The sequence below is a fragment of the Manacus vitellinus genome, unplaced genomic scaffold (assembly GCF_001715985.3).
Source record: "Manacus vitellinus isolate BGI_N305 unplaced genomic scaffold, ASM171598v3 scaffold_7_pilon, whole genome shotgun sequence".
Taxonomy (NCBI): Eukaryota; Metazoa; Chordata; class Aves; order Passeriformes; family Pipridae; genus Manacus; species Manacus vitellinus.
In genome coordinates, this window is record NW_021940813.1 from 12,544,865 (window position 1) to 12,564,382 (window position 19,518).

At 37.5% G+C, this 19,518-nt stretch overlaps 1 protein-coding gene across 6 annotated transcripts in view; it reads left to right on the forward strand.

The window, feature by feature from the left end:
- SCML2 (Scm polycomb group protein like 2) overlaps positions 1 to 19,518 on the forward strand; it is a 69,462-nt gene that overhangs the window by 23,222 nt on the left and 26,722 nt on the right. For 3 of the 6 annotated variants that reach the window (XM_018084344.2, XM_008922355.3, XM_018084347.2), the window contains 4 exons: positions 635 to 705; positions 4,845 to 5,079; positions 9,107 to 9,195; positions 10,621 to 10,864. In XM_018084344.2, the coding sequence (XP_017939833.1) occupies positions 635 to 705; positions 4,845 to 5,079; positions 9,107 to 9,195; positions 10,621 to 10,864 (639 nt within the window). The remainder of the gene's footprint in view (positions 1 to 634; positions 706 to 4,844; positions 5,080 to 9,106; positions 9,196 to 10,620; positions 10,865 to 19,518) is intronic. The other 3 variants (XM_018084348.1, XM_029964812.1, XM_018084350.2) reach the window with 3 other exon arrangements.

Genomic DNA, 19,518 nt, shown 5'->3' on the forward strand with positions numbered 1-19,518 from the left:
TCTTAACACTGGAAAAAACCCCATGATTCTGTTTCTTAATGCTTACCTATAATTACTGTAATACTTAATATTCTACAAAGGGAAACCTTTATCAGACTTCAGATGAAAAGAGGCAAAGATGCCGCTGGAAGGCTTTTTGCTTTCGAGTGGACTGGAGATAATGTTCATAATATACATTTCAACAGAATCTGTGTGTGTGTTTTTCAATGTGTATCATCCCAGTACTCATATGAAGTTATAACAATCCTGCTGTTAGGGGAGCTAAGATACAGAAAGGCTAACGTGATTTATACATGGATGCTCAGGAGATCCTTATGCAGAGAATTGAATCTAAGTATCCTAACTTGTATATTTTTGTATGTGGACCACAAAAAAAAATAATTTGGGAAGGTTTATATTAATTTTGCCTATTGTATGATCACCCCTGTGAATTAATGGTACTCTTGAAGCTCTTTTGAAGGTTGTATGTATTTCAAAGGTAGAGTTTCCATTTGAGAGTAATCCTATTCTTGATAAAAAAGGTATTCTACAAGATAGTTGGGTTATTTTGTCCCTTTCTTTCCCCAACTCCCCTTTTAATTTCAGTTCCATTTTAAAACTGTGTATATGGTCTTTTTTATCTTGTGTTTTCCAGAACAGTTTAATTGGGATGACTATCTGAAAGAGACTGAATCAGTAGCTGCCCCTCTACATTGTTTCAGACAGGTATGCCAGATACTGTTTTGCAAGTGTGTGTGTATGTATACATGTTACAGGGTGATCCTGGAGCAACTTTTATGATTAGACTTCCTATTTGACTCCTTTTGATCTCTAGTTATCAGTAGCTTACAGTTTGGGCAGATGAGAGCTACGGAAGTTTTTCATTCTTGGTTTCCGCCTCAAGCCAAACTTTAAGGATTTCATTAAAATTGTATCTTTGGACTCTGTTTTTCTTTAAAAAAAAAAAAGACTAGTTAATGAAAACAGATGGTCTTATCAGAGTTAAAAAATATTTTCCACCTTTTTCGGTAATCTTAGAGGTACCATGGTTTTAGTGAGAATTATAAATATTGCTGATTGTCAGAGGAGCCTTTCCTCTGCCTCATTTCTGAAAGATTCCTTTCAATTCTGTCTAGCTACAAGATGTGTGTTTAGCAGAGTTTAGTCACCACTTCTTTCCTGGATCTCTCAAATATGTTTAATTTTGTCTCTTTCTGAGCAGAGCACTTTTTACTAAGGAGTAACACATACTGAAGTTTAAAAAAAAATCAAGGGAATATATGGGAATACAAAGGAAATACTGGATTTATAACAAAGGGTGTTTAATGTACTATTTTATATTTTACACTGTAGCCTACAAGTCTGATTCCCCCCCCCCCCCGATGGTTTGGTATGTATTTGCAGGTGCAGTTTAAGTATACCATGTGTGTAAGCTGATGACCTCCAGTTATTCAGCCCTCTGGAGGCTGAGTCGATTTCTGCAGGCATCTTTCTCTCTGTGTAGGGAGTCAAGGCTGGTGTTTTCCCAAGCTGAGGAGTATCTTGTCTGTGTAATAGGATGTGGTTTGGTCTGTATGCCCTCGTTGTCTTAGGAAGATAGTCGCTGAAGGAATTGGATAGTTCAGGTTGATAGAAGTGTAATAGGTGTGACAAGCAATGCATGTCTAGTTTAGTGGCTTGGGCACGTTCTGAAAGTGTCTTCTAGGGTGTGTTGGTAGTCAGTTGTGCTGTACATGATACTGGCCTGCAGTGGGAGACCAAATAAAAAGCAACATGAATGGATTAGTCTGAGGAGGGGAGGAACCGTCACTCAGTGAGTCTGAAGTAGTTGCAGTAGTGGAGAATAAGGAGAGAGAAACACAGGTGGTAGCATTTCCTCGTGCTAAATCTTGGATTTCAGCTTGCTCCTTGCAGGTGAGGATAAAGGGCAAAGAGCCCCTTGCATGCTTCTTTCAGTGAGACATGGCTAAGAGGAGTGGTGTCAATAACTTTGTGTGAGTGGGGCTTCAGAAATTAATGTCACAGTATGTGTTTTACACAGTGGATACCAACTCAAGGCAGAGACCTCAAACTCTGCTTGGATAGAGGCAGAGGGTAGTAGCATATCCCTGGATCATCCTGAGGTTAATGCCATACTCACAGACCATAAACCACAGTGTATGCTCCTAAGAAATGTAGCTACTGCAGGAAGCTGCTCAGAAACCTTTCTGTGTGCCTTTCTTGCATCTTCCTCTTCCCTAATGATGTTCAAGAAGTCCAAACTGAAGAACCAAATAACACCTTATATAGAGATGCTTAGGTGACCATGCACTGACCGAGGTGAATCGAAGTGGCCTGGATTGCTTAAGGAGTGTGTGGGTTGGAAAGATGAGCTTTAATTTATGTGCATAGCAAAATTCAAAACAATTTACATATGCAGATTTTCAGTTTTTCTAAGAGTCGACCTTTAAGTAGAAAGTGATATGCAATGTTGATCAGTGCATAGCTCGATCCTCTCTCTACATAATGTTTGCAGATTTTAAACCTAAAGTGCTTGTGCTTTATGTAGGACTAATTTGATTTTTATTGGATTACGCATGAATTTTACGTGTCATTATCTATATAACGCAAATAAATACACTGCTGTGGCCAGCCAGAAAATAAAGAGCAGAGAGAAACTTAATTTGACATTTATATCCAGAATTTGTGACTTGTGGGAATTCTAAAAGTTTAAATTTTATAGTAATTAAAAATGACCTGGGGAACAATAAATTAAAGCCTCTACCATAATTTAAGATACAGGCACAGACAGCTAATGGAAATTGATTAAAGTATTTATCTTAATTTAGAAGGTATTTTATCTGTTGCTTTAAGTTGTTTTTAATTACTACTTAAAATTTCAGTGCATTTCACATCCCATTCTCTTGCCCTGAAACTTTTTTTGAAGCAGTTGAAAATTTTAAATGTAAAAGCTCAGTCCCTTGTGATTTGAGCAGAACTTTAAACAAGGCTGTTACTGAGTGGGGTTTTGTTATTTTTCTGTAAGGGCAAACTAGCATGGAAGAGTTACCTTTTTAGTAGAATGCCTTGAGTTATTGGTATTTAAACAAGCTCACCTTTTCCACAAATAAATAAACAAACTCCCCAATTTCTCAATTTCTGTTGCTTTTCCTGGTAGTAGAAAATAACAGCTTGACAAGCAATATCCTGAAATTGAATTGCCCTTTAAATTTAATATGCTCAGGCTCCCCTTTCAGACAGCCTGCTGTCTGAGTGCAGCAGATGCTGCACTCAGCATTCACTGAATGTTGCTTGCCACTGGTTTTTGAACTTGGGCTCCTCCAGGGCTCCTGCTGTCGATCTAGGGTGTGTTGTAAATAGTGCACCTGCACAACACAGCAAGTAGAGGAAGGTGTATTTCAAACATTCAAATGTGATGGAGAAAAAATATCACTAATACTTGTTGCAGGAGCAGGTTTGTTCAGTCTTTTCCTGTGTCCCCAGACAGATAAGCGCACCTGTATCTGCTTACTATGGGATCCCTGCCTGACCTGCTCAGGTGGGCAGGAGAAGGGGACATAGGAATCCTGTGAGTGTGAATGCCCATGGTTTTGGGTATTCTACCTTCCTCCTGTATTAGAAGTCAGGTTATGTTAGTCTGTATGGGATAGCTACTGGGTTTAAATGTCGTGGAAAAGGCTGCTTACATTGGTGTCTGCATTCAAAAACAACTTTGTACTGAAGGATTGCAGAAAAGAGCTTTCAGCGTGATAGGAGAATAGTCATCATCTCCTAAGAGAAACTTAAGTGCTTGACTTACTTATCTCATTGAAAGGGTGCTGAGAAAAGGTCGGGTTGCTCTCTGTAAATACACTGTAGATTTTGTTGTTATTTGCAAAAGTGCAAATAGAATTTAAATTATAGTGTTGGGAAAAATTCCATTCATAAATTTAGGAGACATCTAAAGAGAATAGTGAGAAGCATTCAATTCCTGTTAGTGTTAATACAGAGTTTTGAACATTGTTAGGTGATGTCATTGCCTACAATTCCACAGAAGGCAAATAATCAGACTGTGATCCAGTCAATCTCTGCCAGTAGTGTTGATACATGAGTAAAAACTATTCTTTTTTGTTCATCTTTAGCGTGTGACAAAAAGTTCTGCACAAAGACCAAGTTGCATTTGTCACATTTTTTCCCCTGTGCTAATTAAATTGGCATTTCATTGTATGTTATTGATTATATTCAGTTCTCTAGGAATAAGCACAAGCTGCAGTTTTTGTCTTAGTATAGAAGTTTTATATGACTTTAGAACTGTTTTTTCTTTCTGTAAAATGTTAGCACTAACTCCTTTTTCTGTCTTCTTTCTTTGTATTGTAAGCTTTTTTTGATGCAGAAACTCTTACCTTGAGCTTTTGTAGTGCCTAGGACAGTAGGGTCCAAATTTTCATTATATTTCCAAAATAATATTACAGTGAGGATAACTATTTCTTTTTAATTGAAAGATAATAAACCTTGTTGGTGGGGGGTTTTTTTGTGTGTGTGTTGGTTTGTGTTTTGGGTTTTGGGTTTTTTTTGAGTTGAATGTCATGTTTCCCAATGTCCTTGTTTTCCATTCACTTAAAGTATTAGTCACAGCTCCCCGTCTTTATGTTCATATCTTCATCAGATATTACCCTTCTTAGTGGGCTTATCAGTCATGTTTATGCAGTTGGTAGGTTATCCAGCTGCCTTTTGTGACTTGCTGCTAAACACTTGAAGTTCAAAAGTTTCTTCGTATTTATCACTTATATGATACATTTGGATGGATGAAAGCTGTATACTGAACTGACTGGTAAATTTAACAATGCTAACATCAATAAGAAAAAGTCTTTTACCTTTTACTGTAGTCTAGAATTCCACCTACGAACGATTTCAAAGTTGGTATGAAACTGGAAGCCCGTGATCCTCGCAATGTTACCTCAGTTTGTATAGCTACAGTCATTGGAATCACTGGTGCCAGGCTAAGGTTGCGGCTGGATGGAAGTGACAACAAAAATGACTTTTGGAGGCTTGTGGATTCCTCAGACATACAGCCCATCGGGACCTGTGAAAAGAAAGGGGGCATGCTCCAGCCTCCACTGGGTAAGAAACAAAGCTTCTGAACGAATGTGTGTGGAGGATTGTGGAGGATTGCTTTCATGACATTGAATTTACCTTTTTGCTTGACTATTCAATAGTCACCAAACCATTATTTAATTGAAAAAGAGGTAAGCAAACTACTTCAGGCTAGTTGAATTGTGACTTTTTCTTATTTTTTGATTCTTCTGATATAAGAATGAACATTTTTGTTGTTTTTTGGGGGGGGATTTTGTTGGTTGGTTGTTGTTTTTTTTTTAATAGTCCCTTAATATTAAATGGGAGTGTCTGACAACTTTCCCAATGATAAGATACAGAGCCATGTGCCCATTCTGTAAATATTCCCTCACATGTAACCTGCCTTACAAGTGTACAGTGTTTTGTTGCACGATGCCATGTGTGCTCGTGTTGGGAGCCCTTGGAAAGAGCTGGGGGAACTTGCCCCTATATTCTTCTTCATCAGTGCATCCGATCAGCCGAGGAGCGGGCACTGGCTGCTACCAGCCCGGGAAGCCTCGGCAGGGCTGCTGGAGGCACGTCCCTGCAGGGCAATTGGAATATTTCCTCAGGCACTGAGTGAATTGGTTGTGTTCTGGGAAAGGCAGCACAGGATTGGTTTAGTGTGGAATTGCAACGTTCTGCTCTGAGGTAGGAAAAGTAGCACTCCAGAGCTCTAGCAAACTGCAGTCTTGTATTGCATGTCATTCTCATCGCCTCAAATGGACACACGTCCTGGGGAGTCAGATCAGTTTGTCATAGCTAGTTTGTGAGCGCAACAAAATGCTTGTGAGGAAGGTGTAGCTTTCTTATGCTTAGAAATAGCATGCAGAATTTCTTTTGCCTGCCATGAGCAATATGGGTAACAACACAATGTGTTTCCCCAAATGGAGAAATAGGGCTTGGGCTTAGTCTTATTGAGGGAGTTTATTAAATAGGGAACTGTACAAAGGAATTCCTCACTAGCTGATGAAGAGTCGAAGTTAACTTTGAATAAACTACTAGGAGTAGTAAAGCGTGGCATTGCCTTTCTTTACTGTGATTAACCTGTATGTTTAGATCTGCATTCTTGTACTGTATTTGTTATAGCTTAAACTTCTACATGTGGAAGTCTTTAAAGATTTCACATTGGTCTGAAAATAGTTTTGCTTTTAAGAAGGAGGAAAATTAATGGCCAAAATTTACCTGAACACTCTCTCACCTGTTACCCCGTTCTGTAATTTTTAGAAGATGTGAGAAATAATGATCTTAATATAAGACATTAACTGCGTGCAGAAATGAGTGGCTGATGGATTCCATCTTATAGTTATGAACCTACTTCTGGTTTGGTGTCATCAGTAATTCTTACAGATTTCTCATCAGATGTTTAGTGAGGATAGGCATTATTTCTCTTAGTAGCCTCTCAGAAACTTGTCATCCCAGTTTATTAGCAACTTCCAGTTCTTCTGTTTGAAAAACAAAGTGAAAAGTCTCATTTCACTACAGCATGAAACTTGATTTGCCTGTAGAGAGACAGACAGAGGAGCAGTTGACATAGCCATTAAGATACTTCACAGAGATTATAGGGGTAGATTTTTGTGCTGTTGTGTTCCTTCGGGAACACAAGAAAAGCAATGCAATCAGGGTACCAGTCTAGAAAAATATTATTAGGATAGATACAGTTTAAGCCCAGAAGGGCTTTTTTTCCCCCTTCTTTCCTGTGGATATATAGAGGTTTTGAATGAAAACACTGAAAATTCTTGATGTTGGGGGAAAAGATTTTTTTTTTTGAGGAGTTTCTCAGTTTAACCTCTCTAAAGGTCTTGATATAACCTTGTAGAATGAATGAAGTGATACCAGTATGGAAAAGGGAAGAGTACACCAGTTCCTTCAGCTGCACATATGTACAGTGTTAAATATATGGCTTCAGGAACATGGCGCTTTTTAAAATGTGTTTCTGAACCAGTCTGATGAATAAAACAACTCCAGTTATGTATAATGGGGGCAGTCAATTCGTTAAGAAGTGAAAGTTTCCACAGTCATCAGTAGAAAGGTTGATGCCTTCTCAGATACTGTTTCTTACTCCTATTTGATCAGGCTGTTTGTGCAGCACCTCACAAGTGGTTGTTTTCCTGCACGCAGGCATGTAAGCTTACCTGCCCACTGAACAATTGCTGGTTATTCAGAAAAGAATGTGAGTGCTATTATTTTGTTCCTCCTGCCCTAGATTTTTCTAGAGATAGGCTGAATTCCAGCAATCAAACATTCTGGCATACCTAGATAAATTTTTGAAAAAGCCTTTTTGGCACTTGTTCAGCATCCTGTTCCTGGGCAAAGCTGGGAGCTAATTGGGTGTATAATTACCTCCTGTTAGACATTTAAGCAACTGATTTTTTTTTTTTCTGAGTAGTAGGGAACCTTCTGGATACTAATGTTCTGCTTCTATCATAATAACTAGATAAAACAGTTCCTCCTACCTGATTTTTACATGGGTTTAATTATGCTTGTTACATAAAGTTTTTGAGAAAGTGATTATTGTAACAAAGGGCTCCTTTTCCAGCCTCTCTTTTCCATAGGTGAGCGTTTTGTTGTTGAGATCTTAATGTTCTGAACAAATTATAATGCAGATAGCATTTTCTTTGGTTTTACCAGGACAACTTTAAGGCCAAATGAAATTAATTGAAACTTTTGTTTAGTTGTCATTCCTCTGTCTTGCTTGTATCTGTTTTCTGGCAAGCTAGCTGGGAATATTGCGTTTCAGTAACCACACACGTTTAGGTTGTATAAAGACTCTGGTATGAAACCAGGCCTAAAAATCAGCTCAGCAGTCTTCAAATTATGACACCATTTATCACATACAAGCTTTATGTTAATTTGAGTGTTGCATAGGTGGTTCCAACGTGAAAACTGTTTATTCAATGAAAGATAGCTTAAAGCTATGGGCTAAAGAACCATTATAGCATATAATCCAATTTTAGATTTAACTTATCAAGAATTTAACTTATCAAGAATTGCAGATATGTTCTGCCTTTCGATTTAGTTTTTTAGGAGAATTGTTGAGGCTCAGCTGTGAGGGAACTTAGTTCCTGGCAGATTCTGGTACTATTTGCTTTATGGAAAAAATTCCAATTTGCTCTGTTATGTCTATTATTCTGTAGAACTATGCCAGACATATAACTGCTAAAGATACAGGAAAAAAATGTCCACTATGTCTGTTATCTTACTCATTACTTTAAAACATTTATTTGAAAAGCACAGAAAGCAGAAGGATTTTTTGGGGGGTTTTTGTTTGTCTTTTTAACTGAAAAGTAGTTGATTATGAGGAAGGATTATCTGGAATGAGAATGTTTTCAGCCAAACCTTTGTTCTGCTTAATAAGGTTGTTCATCTGAACATACTTGATTGTTGTTTGTGCTTGTTAATGAAGAATAATAAAGTAGAAAGATCTTCTGATTTATGTTTTCCAATATGATACACATACTTATTAAAATAATTGTATTTTTTCTTCACTCTTAGGCATTCTTTGGTTTTTATGGCTATTTATGTATTTATTTTAATGGGGGAGGGAGAAGAAACCAATTGTTCTTTTTTTTTTGTCTGTGGTCTGGTAAAAGAATGACAAGATTCTCAAAAATAAAAAGGTGTCTCCTCAATAAATGAGTTGGAACAGAGGATGTTGTTTTAGAATGAGAGGAAAAAAGCAGACCTGAAGAGAAAGCGAAGATGCTTGGGCTGGGGAAGTTCCATTGGCCAGGAACTGTGTGGGACAACCTTATGAACTACTGTGCTAGAACTTGCATGGCCTTAAATCCTAGAAGTTTATCTATGATATCCCTTCGTATGATGAGCGATTCTGCAGGCAAGTGACTCAGAGTGAAAATGCACTGCACAGCTTTCTGTACCAAAAGTGACCGTGTTCATTCCTCCTTGGCTGCTTTTATTTTGGCCAAGTCTAAAATAGAGGGAATGAGGCATTAGTAAAACAGACATTATATCCTTCTCCTCCTATTGTGTTTTACAAACTGAAAGTAGGGCTGTTTATTTGTTTGTTACTCAGGGTTCCAGATGAATGCATCATCTTGGCCAACGTTTCTCTTAAGAACTCTCAATGGAGCTGAAATGGCACCTGCAGCATTCTTTAGGAAGGTAAGAAGAAAAGCATTTCTAGTAAACAACTTCCTATCAGTTGGTCCATGGTTACATTTTTTAGTGAGAATGCCAAGATATTACCCTGTTTTCTACAGCACAGACAGGGAAGACAAGACTATTATTTAAAATTACTTTGGACTGGATTGACAAGCTACAGAGCTAGACAGAAAACATTCCACTGCTAGTCCATTGAGATGGGCATTTCTTTTCCATCTTTTCTACTTTGAGCTGAGACTGAGATGTGTTATTTAGAAATATTGCTTTTGCTCATTTTTTGTCTCACATTTTAGATACAATGCATATCACGTTTCTTAGCAGCACTGTACTTGTGATTGTGCACAGGAGTTAAAAAAAAATAATGGGGAATGAGAGCTGTTGAAATACAGTGGTACTTGGAAGGGTTTTGTTAAACATTTTCCTTGGGCACATATCATTTAAAATGTAACGAGAAGTAGTTGAAAATAGCAGTTTTTTAAACATGACTCTTGAGTAAGTTACCGTGAAACAGGAAAAACTATATAAAAACAACAGCAATATCAAAATGACTTGTTGGTTCAATTTTTTGTTGAGGTGATAAAACCCTGCTGTCACATTGAGTGTCTTCATTTTGGATTCTGAGAGTGATATTGACAACTATGGCAGCAAATCAAACAGTTGAGTTCGGACCTGCAATCACATCACTTGGTGTTAACTTGGTGTTAACTTCATATAATTATAATTTGTTTAGATAAGATTATATAAATTTTCTGAGGTGTGATGAGCCATGCTTCTCTGGGCTAACACATCTGAGATGGGTTTGAATAATAAGGTTCTTGAGGTGGCAATTGGTGTTCCACTGGATCACAGCTCCTGCTGTGGAGGTACACATATGCTGGTCGCATAGGCTTGATTTTTGTTTTTCTTTTGTCCACTTGGAATTGGTCTAAGGCCAACTAAGTTAGCAGATGCCTATAAATAATGTCCAATGCTAATGAATTTTTCATGGATTAACTGAGAGGTAAAGCTTTTACCAGACAATTATCAGTCCCCAGAAATATCCATGCTCTGCAAACATCCTATTCTTTATTAGCATGTAATAATTTCATTTTAGTGTCTTTGCTGTCTTGCTGCCCAGACATAATGTATTGGGTGCAAACAATTGCTTATGTAAATACTTCTAGCAGGGTCTTTCTGTCATGGAGAATTTTGCTAATTATTCCAGCTATGTCTATGGGAATAGAATCTAGATTTTTGTAATACAGAATAGCAAAGACAAAATTGCAATATGTATCAGTTTCTTTGAATGTCTGCTATAACTTTTTGAAAATAGTGAGTATAAGTAGTAAGGATGTTGAGGAAAAATAAAGGGTTGTTGTTTTCTCTTTTTTTCTTATTTTAAGAGGCCATGGGAATACAGATATTCTGCCACTCTTATTTTTGTAGGAACCGCCAAAACCTGTGCCAAACTGCTTTAAAGTTGGAATGAAACTTGAAGCTATAGACAGAAAGAACCCATACTTGATTTGCCCAGCAACCATTGGAGATGTTAAAGGAGATGAAGTTTTTGTTACATTTGATGGCTGGAGAGGAGCATTTGACTATTGGTGCAGATGTGATTCTCGAGATATTTTCCCAGTTGGATGGTGTAGCTTGACAGGAGATGCATTACAACCACCAGGGAACGATGGTAAGATGACTAATAATATTGCTTAATTATTTTTCTCCTCAATTACAGCAGGATTTTAAAAACCAGCTGGCTGTATGCAGATAACACTGAAGATTTGATTTGTGAGTAGCTGACGAGCATGAAATGTTGTTGAATTTTCTTTATGTAGTTTAAAGCTAATAGGAATTACTGGGAAACAATTTTTGCCTGTTCATAGTAAATCGGGAACATGTTTTATGTAATACTATCAAGAGGACTTCTGATGATCTCTAATTTTTGTGTGCTTGTGAAAAATCTTGGATTTAGACTAGATTTGCTGTTTGTGTTATTGATAAACACTCTGGTTTGATGATACTAATATATTGGCTTCCACAGCACTTTATATTAAACTAACTGCTAAGAAAGTAAAGTAGTCTCTGCTTCTGTAATGATTTAAGGTCTAAACTACGTATTTATAGTTTCTTCCTTCGTACTTAAAAAATTCTGTCTTGAAGCTGCCTATTCTGAATGCTTTGTCATCCTCTTGCCTTTAAGGATGTTTGTCAATTGGGTCATAATGTCCCTTTAACGAATGGCCACTGTGCTTTATAACATACAACTGTCTGCCTTTGAAAGGAGGGAGATGGCATCAAGAGGGATATCCCTGAATATAATCCCTTTGCTACTCTGGAGACCATTTGTCAGGTTTCTGTAGTGTAAGGCTTTTCTGTCAAACTGTTTGAGCTTTTTCTATCCTCATCCCATAAAATTTGTCAGGAAGAGAGATTTTTAAGAGGGGAAACATATTTTAATTAATTACTTTAATATCATTAACCAGAAAAATTTGTTTTCAGTGAGAATTTTCACAACTGCTGTTAGGTGAGTAAGAAACAAGTACACTGGTGTCACAGAACTCCCACTGGAAGTACCAAAGGAGTAGAAGTAGGAAGGCAAGAAATCAGTCGTGTTTTCTGCCCTTTCCATCCCCATTGTTCTTCTCAGTCTTTTGCCAGCAGATCAAGAACTCTATGGACAATCTAACTGGAATAAGTTAAGGGCACCTCTGCATCCTTGCCCTCACCTGCCTGTCTGTAGTTACTGCCAGTGTTCACAGTACCTGGAGCCGAGTTTAGTCCGTTTTGGTGGATTTCAGCACGGGAGCAACTCTGTGTGTAGCTGTACTGTCCAGGATGATCTGCTGGTGCAAACCTGCAGTGAGAGGGAAAGGCAAAGTCAGGTGAAGATGATGTACATTTGATCAGAAGTCATCTAATAGGTACCAAGCTGACCTCAGTCTTAATGTTGCAGTGCTCCCAGTCTCTGAAGTGTCTTTCTCAGCTTCTTCAGAGGGTTGACCTTGTCTTGAGAGATCATGAATGAATTGTCTTATTATGATAAGTTAATTATTTCTTTAACGTGTGGGTGACTATGCACTAACTAGAACAGATTGCCCAGAGAGGTTGTAGAGTCTCCCTCACTGGAGATGTTCAAGAGCCATCCTGTGCTGTGTGCTCTGGGATGACCCTGCTTGAGCAGGGAACTTGGACCAGATGACCCACTGTGGTTCCTTCCAGCCTTACCCATTCTGTGGTGTACAAAAGGGGCTGTGTAAATAAGTGGCACAGAATTTTTAGAAGGTATTTTTGTGACAGTTCAGATTTCTCAGTCCAATTTCATCTTCTGGAAAGAAGTATTATTAAATTGTTTAGTCTACTCCAATTTCACTGCTGAAAAGCCAGCAATACTTTGAGGTAATATGTATAGAATTTTTCTTGCCTGATTAGTGCTTGATAGAGCTCAAAGAATTGTTCGACAATTAGTAAAGCTGATTGTGTAATCCAGTTGTTCAGGTAATAAACCAAACAAAATTCTTGAGTATGTTCAAATTTGCTGAAGACTTGAAATACCTACCCAGGTAGGATACTATTGCTTTGTTATGGAAAACAAAAACACTTTAGGCATAAATAAAACCTGAAGTAAGATTCTTACAGACTTGTAGTCAAAACTGAGAAATTTGGACATGTGATAGAAACTGAGTGCAGAGAGGTGCAGGCTGGAGATTTTGTATTTTTGATTATAAAAGTGAGTACAAAGTTAACTGCAGTTTTACTGAAATTGTGTGCTCCTTTTTTCACCAATCTGAGCATAAATAATTTGCTATTTCTATTTTGCTTTGTGTGCTTATTTTTTGTGCTGTTTGTGGATGTTATGCAGACTTGTCGATTTTACATAGCTAGATGAAATATTTTTTGTTCTCAGGTTATGTTTTTCGCTGTTATTTGATTGCTTTTGAGCCATTGAAGAACTGTAATGATAGTCCTCTACTGAGATGTAAGTAATAGCTTCAAGAAGAGTGTAATCAAGTCATTTCAATTCAGTAATATGATAATGTTGTCAGGATTCTTCATTAAGTCACATTAATATTGACTACTCCTGTTAAGGAAGAAAGTATGACAGATACTATATTGCAGGGATTCACTTGGAATATTGCAGTATTATTCTGGTCTGGAATTTTTTCCTGCAGGTTACTTTAGTATTTCTACCTTAAATTTCCTTAATAGAAAGTGAAAAATAATTGACTGAGTGTGGCTTAAATGTCAGAGTGAATATGAGAAATATTCTTGATTTTTGTAACTACCTTTCCTGAAAGCATTTAAGTGTATTAAATCACTACTTAAAGAGCTTAAAAAATTACAAAAGCCTCAGATTTTAGGGAACAAGCAAAGCCAATATCCTGCAATCTAAGTATGAATGTGATAAAGAATGTTTTAAATTTCATCCATACCTAGGACAACAATTTCCCACCATGAGATATATTTTGGGGGTCTAATTTAACCCTTAGAAAGAGAGATGAAATGCAGCAAGAAGGACAATATGAAAATTAGGAAAGATTTTATTTTAACCGGTTACTGTCTTAGCCTTTTAGGATGCCCAGAGAGAATGTAGGACGTCTGCCATGGGAGGTGTTTAGACACCAGCTTCTTGGATGTGGATGAGTTTATTCAGACCAGATTACGTGGTATATTTATTCTTCATAGCTGTATCTTCTGTAACTCTCATTGGTATTAGACAGAGAAGCTCATGAACTAAGACACACTTAGTAGAAGATAATGTAGAGAAGTTGTTTTAGACCAACTCTTGATAGCATTCAGGCCTTAATCTTTGTGTTTGTGTTTTGTCTTTGGTCCTTACCAGAAGACATGACTTAAGTGGACCTGGCTGGATGTCAGGATATGTGTACAGTGGTATAAAATGTAGCATTCAGTATTTATACTGTTAGAAGCTGTGCTTAGCTAATGTTGTAGTTTGTTTCACTAGACATATCTCCGATAGTAGTAATTTGTTGTATATGGTTTCATTCACTGCTTGATGTTGGCTTGACCTACTGCCTCAAGGTTAATATAAGGATGCAGTAGATTATTTTTTCTGTGTCTCTTGATCACTTATGTGCTTTTAGAGATGACTCGTCACCCATAAATATTGTTGTAAACTATAGCAGGTGAAAGAGTTTGACATGATAATGTCTATGCTGGACCAGTCCAAAGGTTCTAGCAGGCTTTCTTCAGCACTGGCTGAAGAAAAGCACAGGCACATAGGAGAGAAGTTTGCAGAATTATTCCTAGTATCTGTCCCTCTATAACTCAGCACCTTCCAAGCCCAGAATAATGCTTTTATGCTGAGTACCTCCTGGAGGAGTTTGATCTAAATCTGTTCAATTATATATTGGAGCCATCTGAACCTCTGACACTTAAAACATCCTGTAGTAAGGAGTTCTCTACTTGAGTGTATGTTCTGTGGAAAAGGAGATATTCCTGTTTCTTGCTCGTAGTTCAATTTGTTGTCATTGGTTTCTTGTACTGAAATAGCTTCTTGTACTTCCACTACTTGTACAGGAAGATTTTGCTTTTGTTGTTCTGGGATTAGTTTTATTCCTCTGGTCATCTTTGTTCTTCTCTACTGTTTCCTTTTCAGCTATGGCATTTTTGAGCCACTGGAACCAGAAATGCACAAGGTATTGAAACTTAGGGACATAGTGGTGGCTTCTGTTATGTTTTCTGTTCCTTCCATAGTTCCTTGTGAATTGGTATTTGCGGTTTTTGGACTATTACTGAGCAATGAACTGATATAATGTGCTTTCTTGAATGAGTATGAATGCAAAAAAACATAGTCTTGTTGCTCTAGTATTACCTGCTGCATTTGGTCATTCTGAAATTCAGTCATCTCTTGGGTCCGTATAACTTCTCCTTTTCGTATGCTTTAAGAAGGCTTTTAAAGTTTGATATCTTTTGCATCAGTTTTTTTTATTCACTCTTTTTCTAGGCCAAATGTATTGTGCTTTTCTGTTTAACCAGAATAGATTGTAATTTTTACTTTACTCAGTTGAATAATAGAAAGCTGTGCCTAAGAATACTCTTGTATTGCTCTGTAGCTAGTTGTGTCTGAGGCTTATGATTGAAGTGGGTGGCAGATGACTGGAGAACAATTTCTATTTGCTGTTTCTGTATAAATTTATTTTACTGTTTAGTTATTATATGTAAATGGCAGTTACTTAGGCAACCCACCTCTTTTGTTTATAATGGAAGTAAACTCTTTTCCATAAAAGAGAAAAAACAAAAGAACAACTGGGGACAAGTCATGACTGATTTCAATATAAAGTAGTATGCATCACTTAGATGTGAGCAGCCTCTGGAGAGGGATCAGTTTCTATATATTCATGATCCCCACAGCCTTATGAAGCTGGATCTTTGAAGGATGAAGGTGATGCAAGAACTCATAAAGGAGGAACTGCTCTCTCTGCTCTACAGGAGAAAATTTGGGGGACCAAAGGAAGACAATGAAGTAATTAAAAAAAAAAAAGTGATACACTGTAACTTTTATCCTTAGTCATATTCCTTCTTTCCCTCTCTGTCTCCCACTCTTCCACATCCTGTGTTCCCTCATTGCTTTTCTCCCAATTCAGTCCATTTATTGTCAGTGAGAGCAATCTTCTTTCATTACACTAATCAACCTGTGATGTTAAAGGTCTCCTTCAAAAGCTGTCTGCAGCAATAAGAACAACACAGGCTCAAGCAGAGATTTAAAAGTATCTCATTCTCAAATCTTTTTTCGCGAAACCTAACCATGATGATGATGATGATGATGATTTGTCTATTTTATGAATTCTTAGTTTAGTTTTATTTAATTTTCAGTTCATGTTCTCAATGCTTACTTTGGTAGATTTTACCAGCCTAGATACTGGAGGTGGTCTTCTCTGTTACTGATGAAATTATGTGAAAATAGCTGTGCTGTATTTCCAACTGAGTTGCACATGATTGTGCAACATCAATATAAACCTAAGTAAGTACTGCCCTGTTTGCAGATGAAACAAAAGAAGTGCTAAAACTTCAGACAGAGCTAGTTAGGTCTGTGAAAAGACTATGTTGTTTGGAGTAGGCAAAAAAAATCAGATAAGCATGGTAATTAAGTTTCATTAAAGAAAAAAAAGGTGAAATGGTACAATTCCATACTACTGGAGGTTTCATTTTTCTGTCAGTGCAGCCAGCTTCTCTTCATGAGCAGGTCACAGTAGTTAAGTCAGGCACATACAGTAAGCAGATTTATGCTGTCTTCAGAATTGTACATGAAAAACTCCTCAGTGCTTCAGGCTAAAATCTGATTTGCCACATTCTCTCAAATGTTAAGCTTTTTTATTTGGTATTAATGTTTCTTGACATCCTGCAGCAAGGCCTGCATGGTGCTGCTACAGTGCAGTAATCACTTAAATAAAGGTTTTGCCTTTCCCAAAGCTGTGACCTTACTGTACGTCTGGTTCCCTTACCATCTTACCATGTTTATTTATAAGGTAGTTGTAATTTTCTTGTAAATTGGAAGTACTCCAACACATGTATTTTTGACTGCTGCGTGGAATTTTTTTTTATTTGCACTTGTTCAGGTCTTATACTGCAGGTATTTCAGTATACTGCTTTTCAGAGCAGAAAGTTGTACTACTGTACAGACCTCCTACCTGCAGCTTGAGTAATACAAGGCCCTACTTACATGGAAACTAAGCAGTAAAGAGTTAGTAAGTTACTTGTGCCAAACCCCACAGCCGGTGGTTGTGAGTGTATTTTTTCCAAATCTGTGTTAGTACATATAAGTTGTGTCCAGAGTATCAGTGCTGTCATTCAGATACTGAGACAAAACAAATTGTGGCATTGCGCTATCCATTCTGTATTTCTTTTTTTCTTCCTCTGAAGTTTGTTGCATTTTATTATTTCATTTTGGGCCCACCTTTCATACTGCTTATGCTGTTTGGGGAAAAATAATGGCAAAACCAGGGCAGAATCAGTCATGATGGGGTGAAAAATCAGTTTGTTAAATTTGTGCCTGAGTGTAGGCTTGGGCTTTGCTAGTCTTTTTGCTAGATTCATCATCAGCACACTGAAACTCTCTTCAGGTAACTCAAGTTTGTGCTGCTTTGATAGTTTATGAGGTGTTTACTAGTTCTCTTCCTTGTTTTCCTTCTCAGATTTTTATCAACAAAATACAGGGGATTTTTTTTTTTTAGTTAGGTTTGGTTTGGGTTGGGTTTTTTTGCTGATGTGGTTGCAGTGGTAGTGCTTGTTGATGGGTGAGACTAGAAAGGTCTTGGTTTCTGAGCACTAACTGAGAGATCTTTGCAGGAGTTTTTCTTTTGTTTTGCTTGTACCCCCTACTCCCACACATCCCCTGCCCCAGCTGAGCTATTAAAAGTTGGGTTTTTTGAAAGTGATATGTGTTAATTTGGCTAGCAGTGGGTTTTGATGCACCTTAAATGGTATTTTCTCTGGTCAGTTCTCTAGGGGCTGTCTTGCCTATCTCTTGAAAATATGGGAGACTAGGGCTAGGGGTGAGGGACTGAAGGTGCTACAATGCTGCCTGGCAAAGTCAGGAGGAGAGAAATGCTTTTCCTTTCCTCTAGTTTTGTCTTGTTGCTTGGAGCCCTCCATTTCACCTTTCAAGGCTGTGAAAGGCTAAAAATTTGTGCAGAAAATAGCAAGAGATTTTTTTTCTTTCTTTTATTATACTGGCAATAGAAACTAAAATCTAGAAAGAGGAAAATTGCATGTTGTAGTGTCCATGTCTTGCCAAGGTGGATGTTGGAGTTTCCAAGTGCAGTGTTGCTTTTTAGATAGCAAAATAATTACTTTTAACTGATTTTGTATCATAGCAACATATCAATTAGTATCTTGCAGCTACCTCTTAATCAGAAGTAATCCAAACACAGATAGAAAGAGGTGGAATGTATTACAGATATTTACGCTTTTGTATGGCTCTCTTGTTCAATTGAGACATAAGGACATAAATTTTTATAATCCTTGGCAGTAAGCTGTTTTGAAAAATTGCTAATCTTTTCCACTTCCTTTGCCAGTTGTCAAAACTATCATGATAATAACTTACAGTATTAAAGAAGGTTAATTTTATAGTTAAAATTCCAGGCTAGAACTCGGGAGATATGTTTCCATTACTTCTGCTGTGGAATGCTCACATGGATTTAGGGTAAGTTGCTTAATCTCTTTGCCTCATTTTCTTCAGCTGTAGATGAGAGAAGGACCTAGTTTTTATATTCTCAGAAGAACATTGGATTTGTGTATCAGTGGGGGCATAGGAACAATACTACAGTACAAATAGAATAATTTCCGTCTCGAAAGAAAACCTAGTTTAAACAGTGAACTGCTGTTTTTACTGTCCTAATTGGCACCTTCACCTCAGGTAGCAATGCTGTGTTTACAGAATGTACAGCAAAGAGAGCCCCTATATTGCTTTGTGTAATTTCACCTGAGCTTTTTTAAGTCTTGTCTTGTAATTGCTGTTCGGTGACAGTAACTGAACAGTAGATTTATAATGTTTAAATATTACAAATCTGAACCTTTTTTCCCCTGCTTTGCATAAAAACATGGAGTGAAACTGTCACTGTGGATTATTTGAGGGAATTTTAGTAATTAGAATTGCATGAGAATTCAGGCTTCTGAGCTGTCATCTGTTCCATTCCCTTCCCAAGTACTAGAGGTTTCAGTAACTTCAGATTTCACAGTTACCTTAAATATCTGACTTATTCTGGCAAGAGATCTTGGAGATAATATTCTGGGGTCAAATTTTGCAGACCTGCCTGTGTCTGGGCAGTTTTTTTGCTTCTGCAAAGTAGAATTTGGCCTTCATGTGAAGTCTAATCTTTCATGTCCTTCTCATGCAAATGAGCTCAGTTGACTGCAGTGGATCTGCTTGTTCTAACTAGGGCCGAGTTGCAGCCACACATCTTTAGGCTGTGAGTTCCAGGATACAGGATTTGAGGTTTCTCTTATGTACACTGGACACAAAGTTTGTAGGTGTTGGCATTCTCACAGAACTGCTTGGGGGGGGGGGAAAGAAGAAAATTTTGAAAGAGAAGTGATTGAAAGTATGAAAGCTGTTTGTGAGTTGCACGAAGGTAGTCACCTATAGCCCACACAAACATGGCAGTATAACTAGAGCTCTGTGAACTTTGAAAACGCTGTTTAGTTGCTAATGTTACTATGGTGAAGTATGTCTGTATAGTGTGGTCTCTGCTGTTTGGTTATTGAGAGTGCCAGTACAGGTTTTGGGTGTAAATAAGATACTTAGGAAGGAAAGCTGTGCATCCCACTCCAGAAACTGGAGCAGTGGATATTTGTGTAGAAGAGCAACATGACACAAATGCT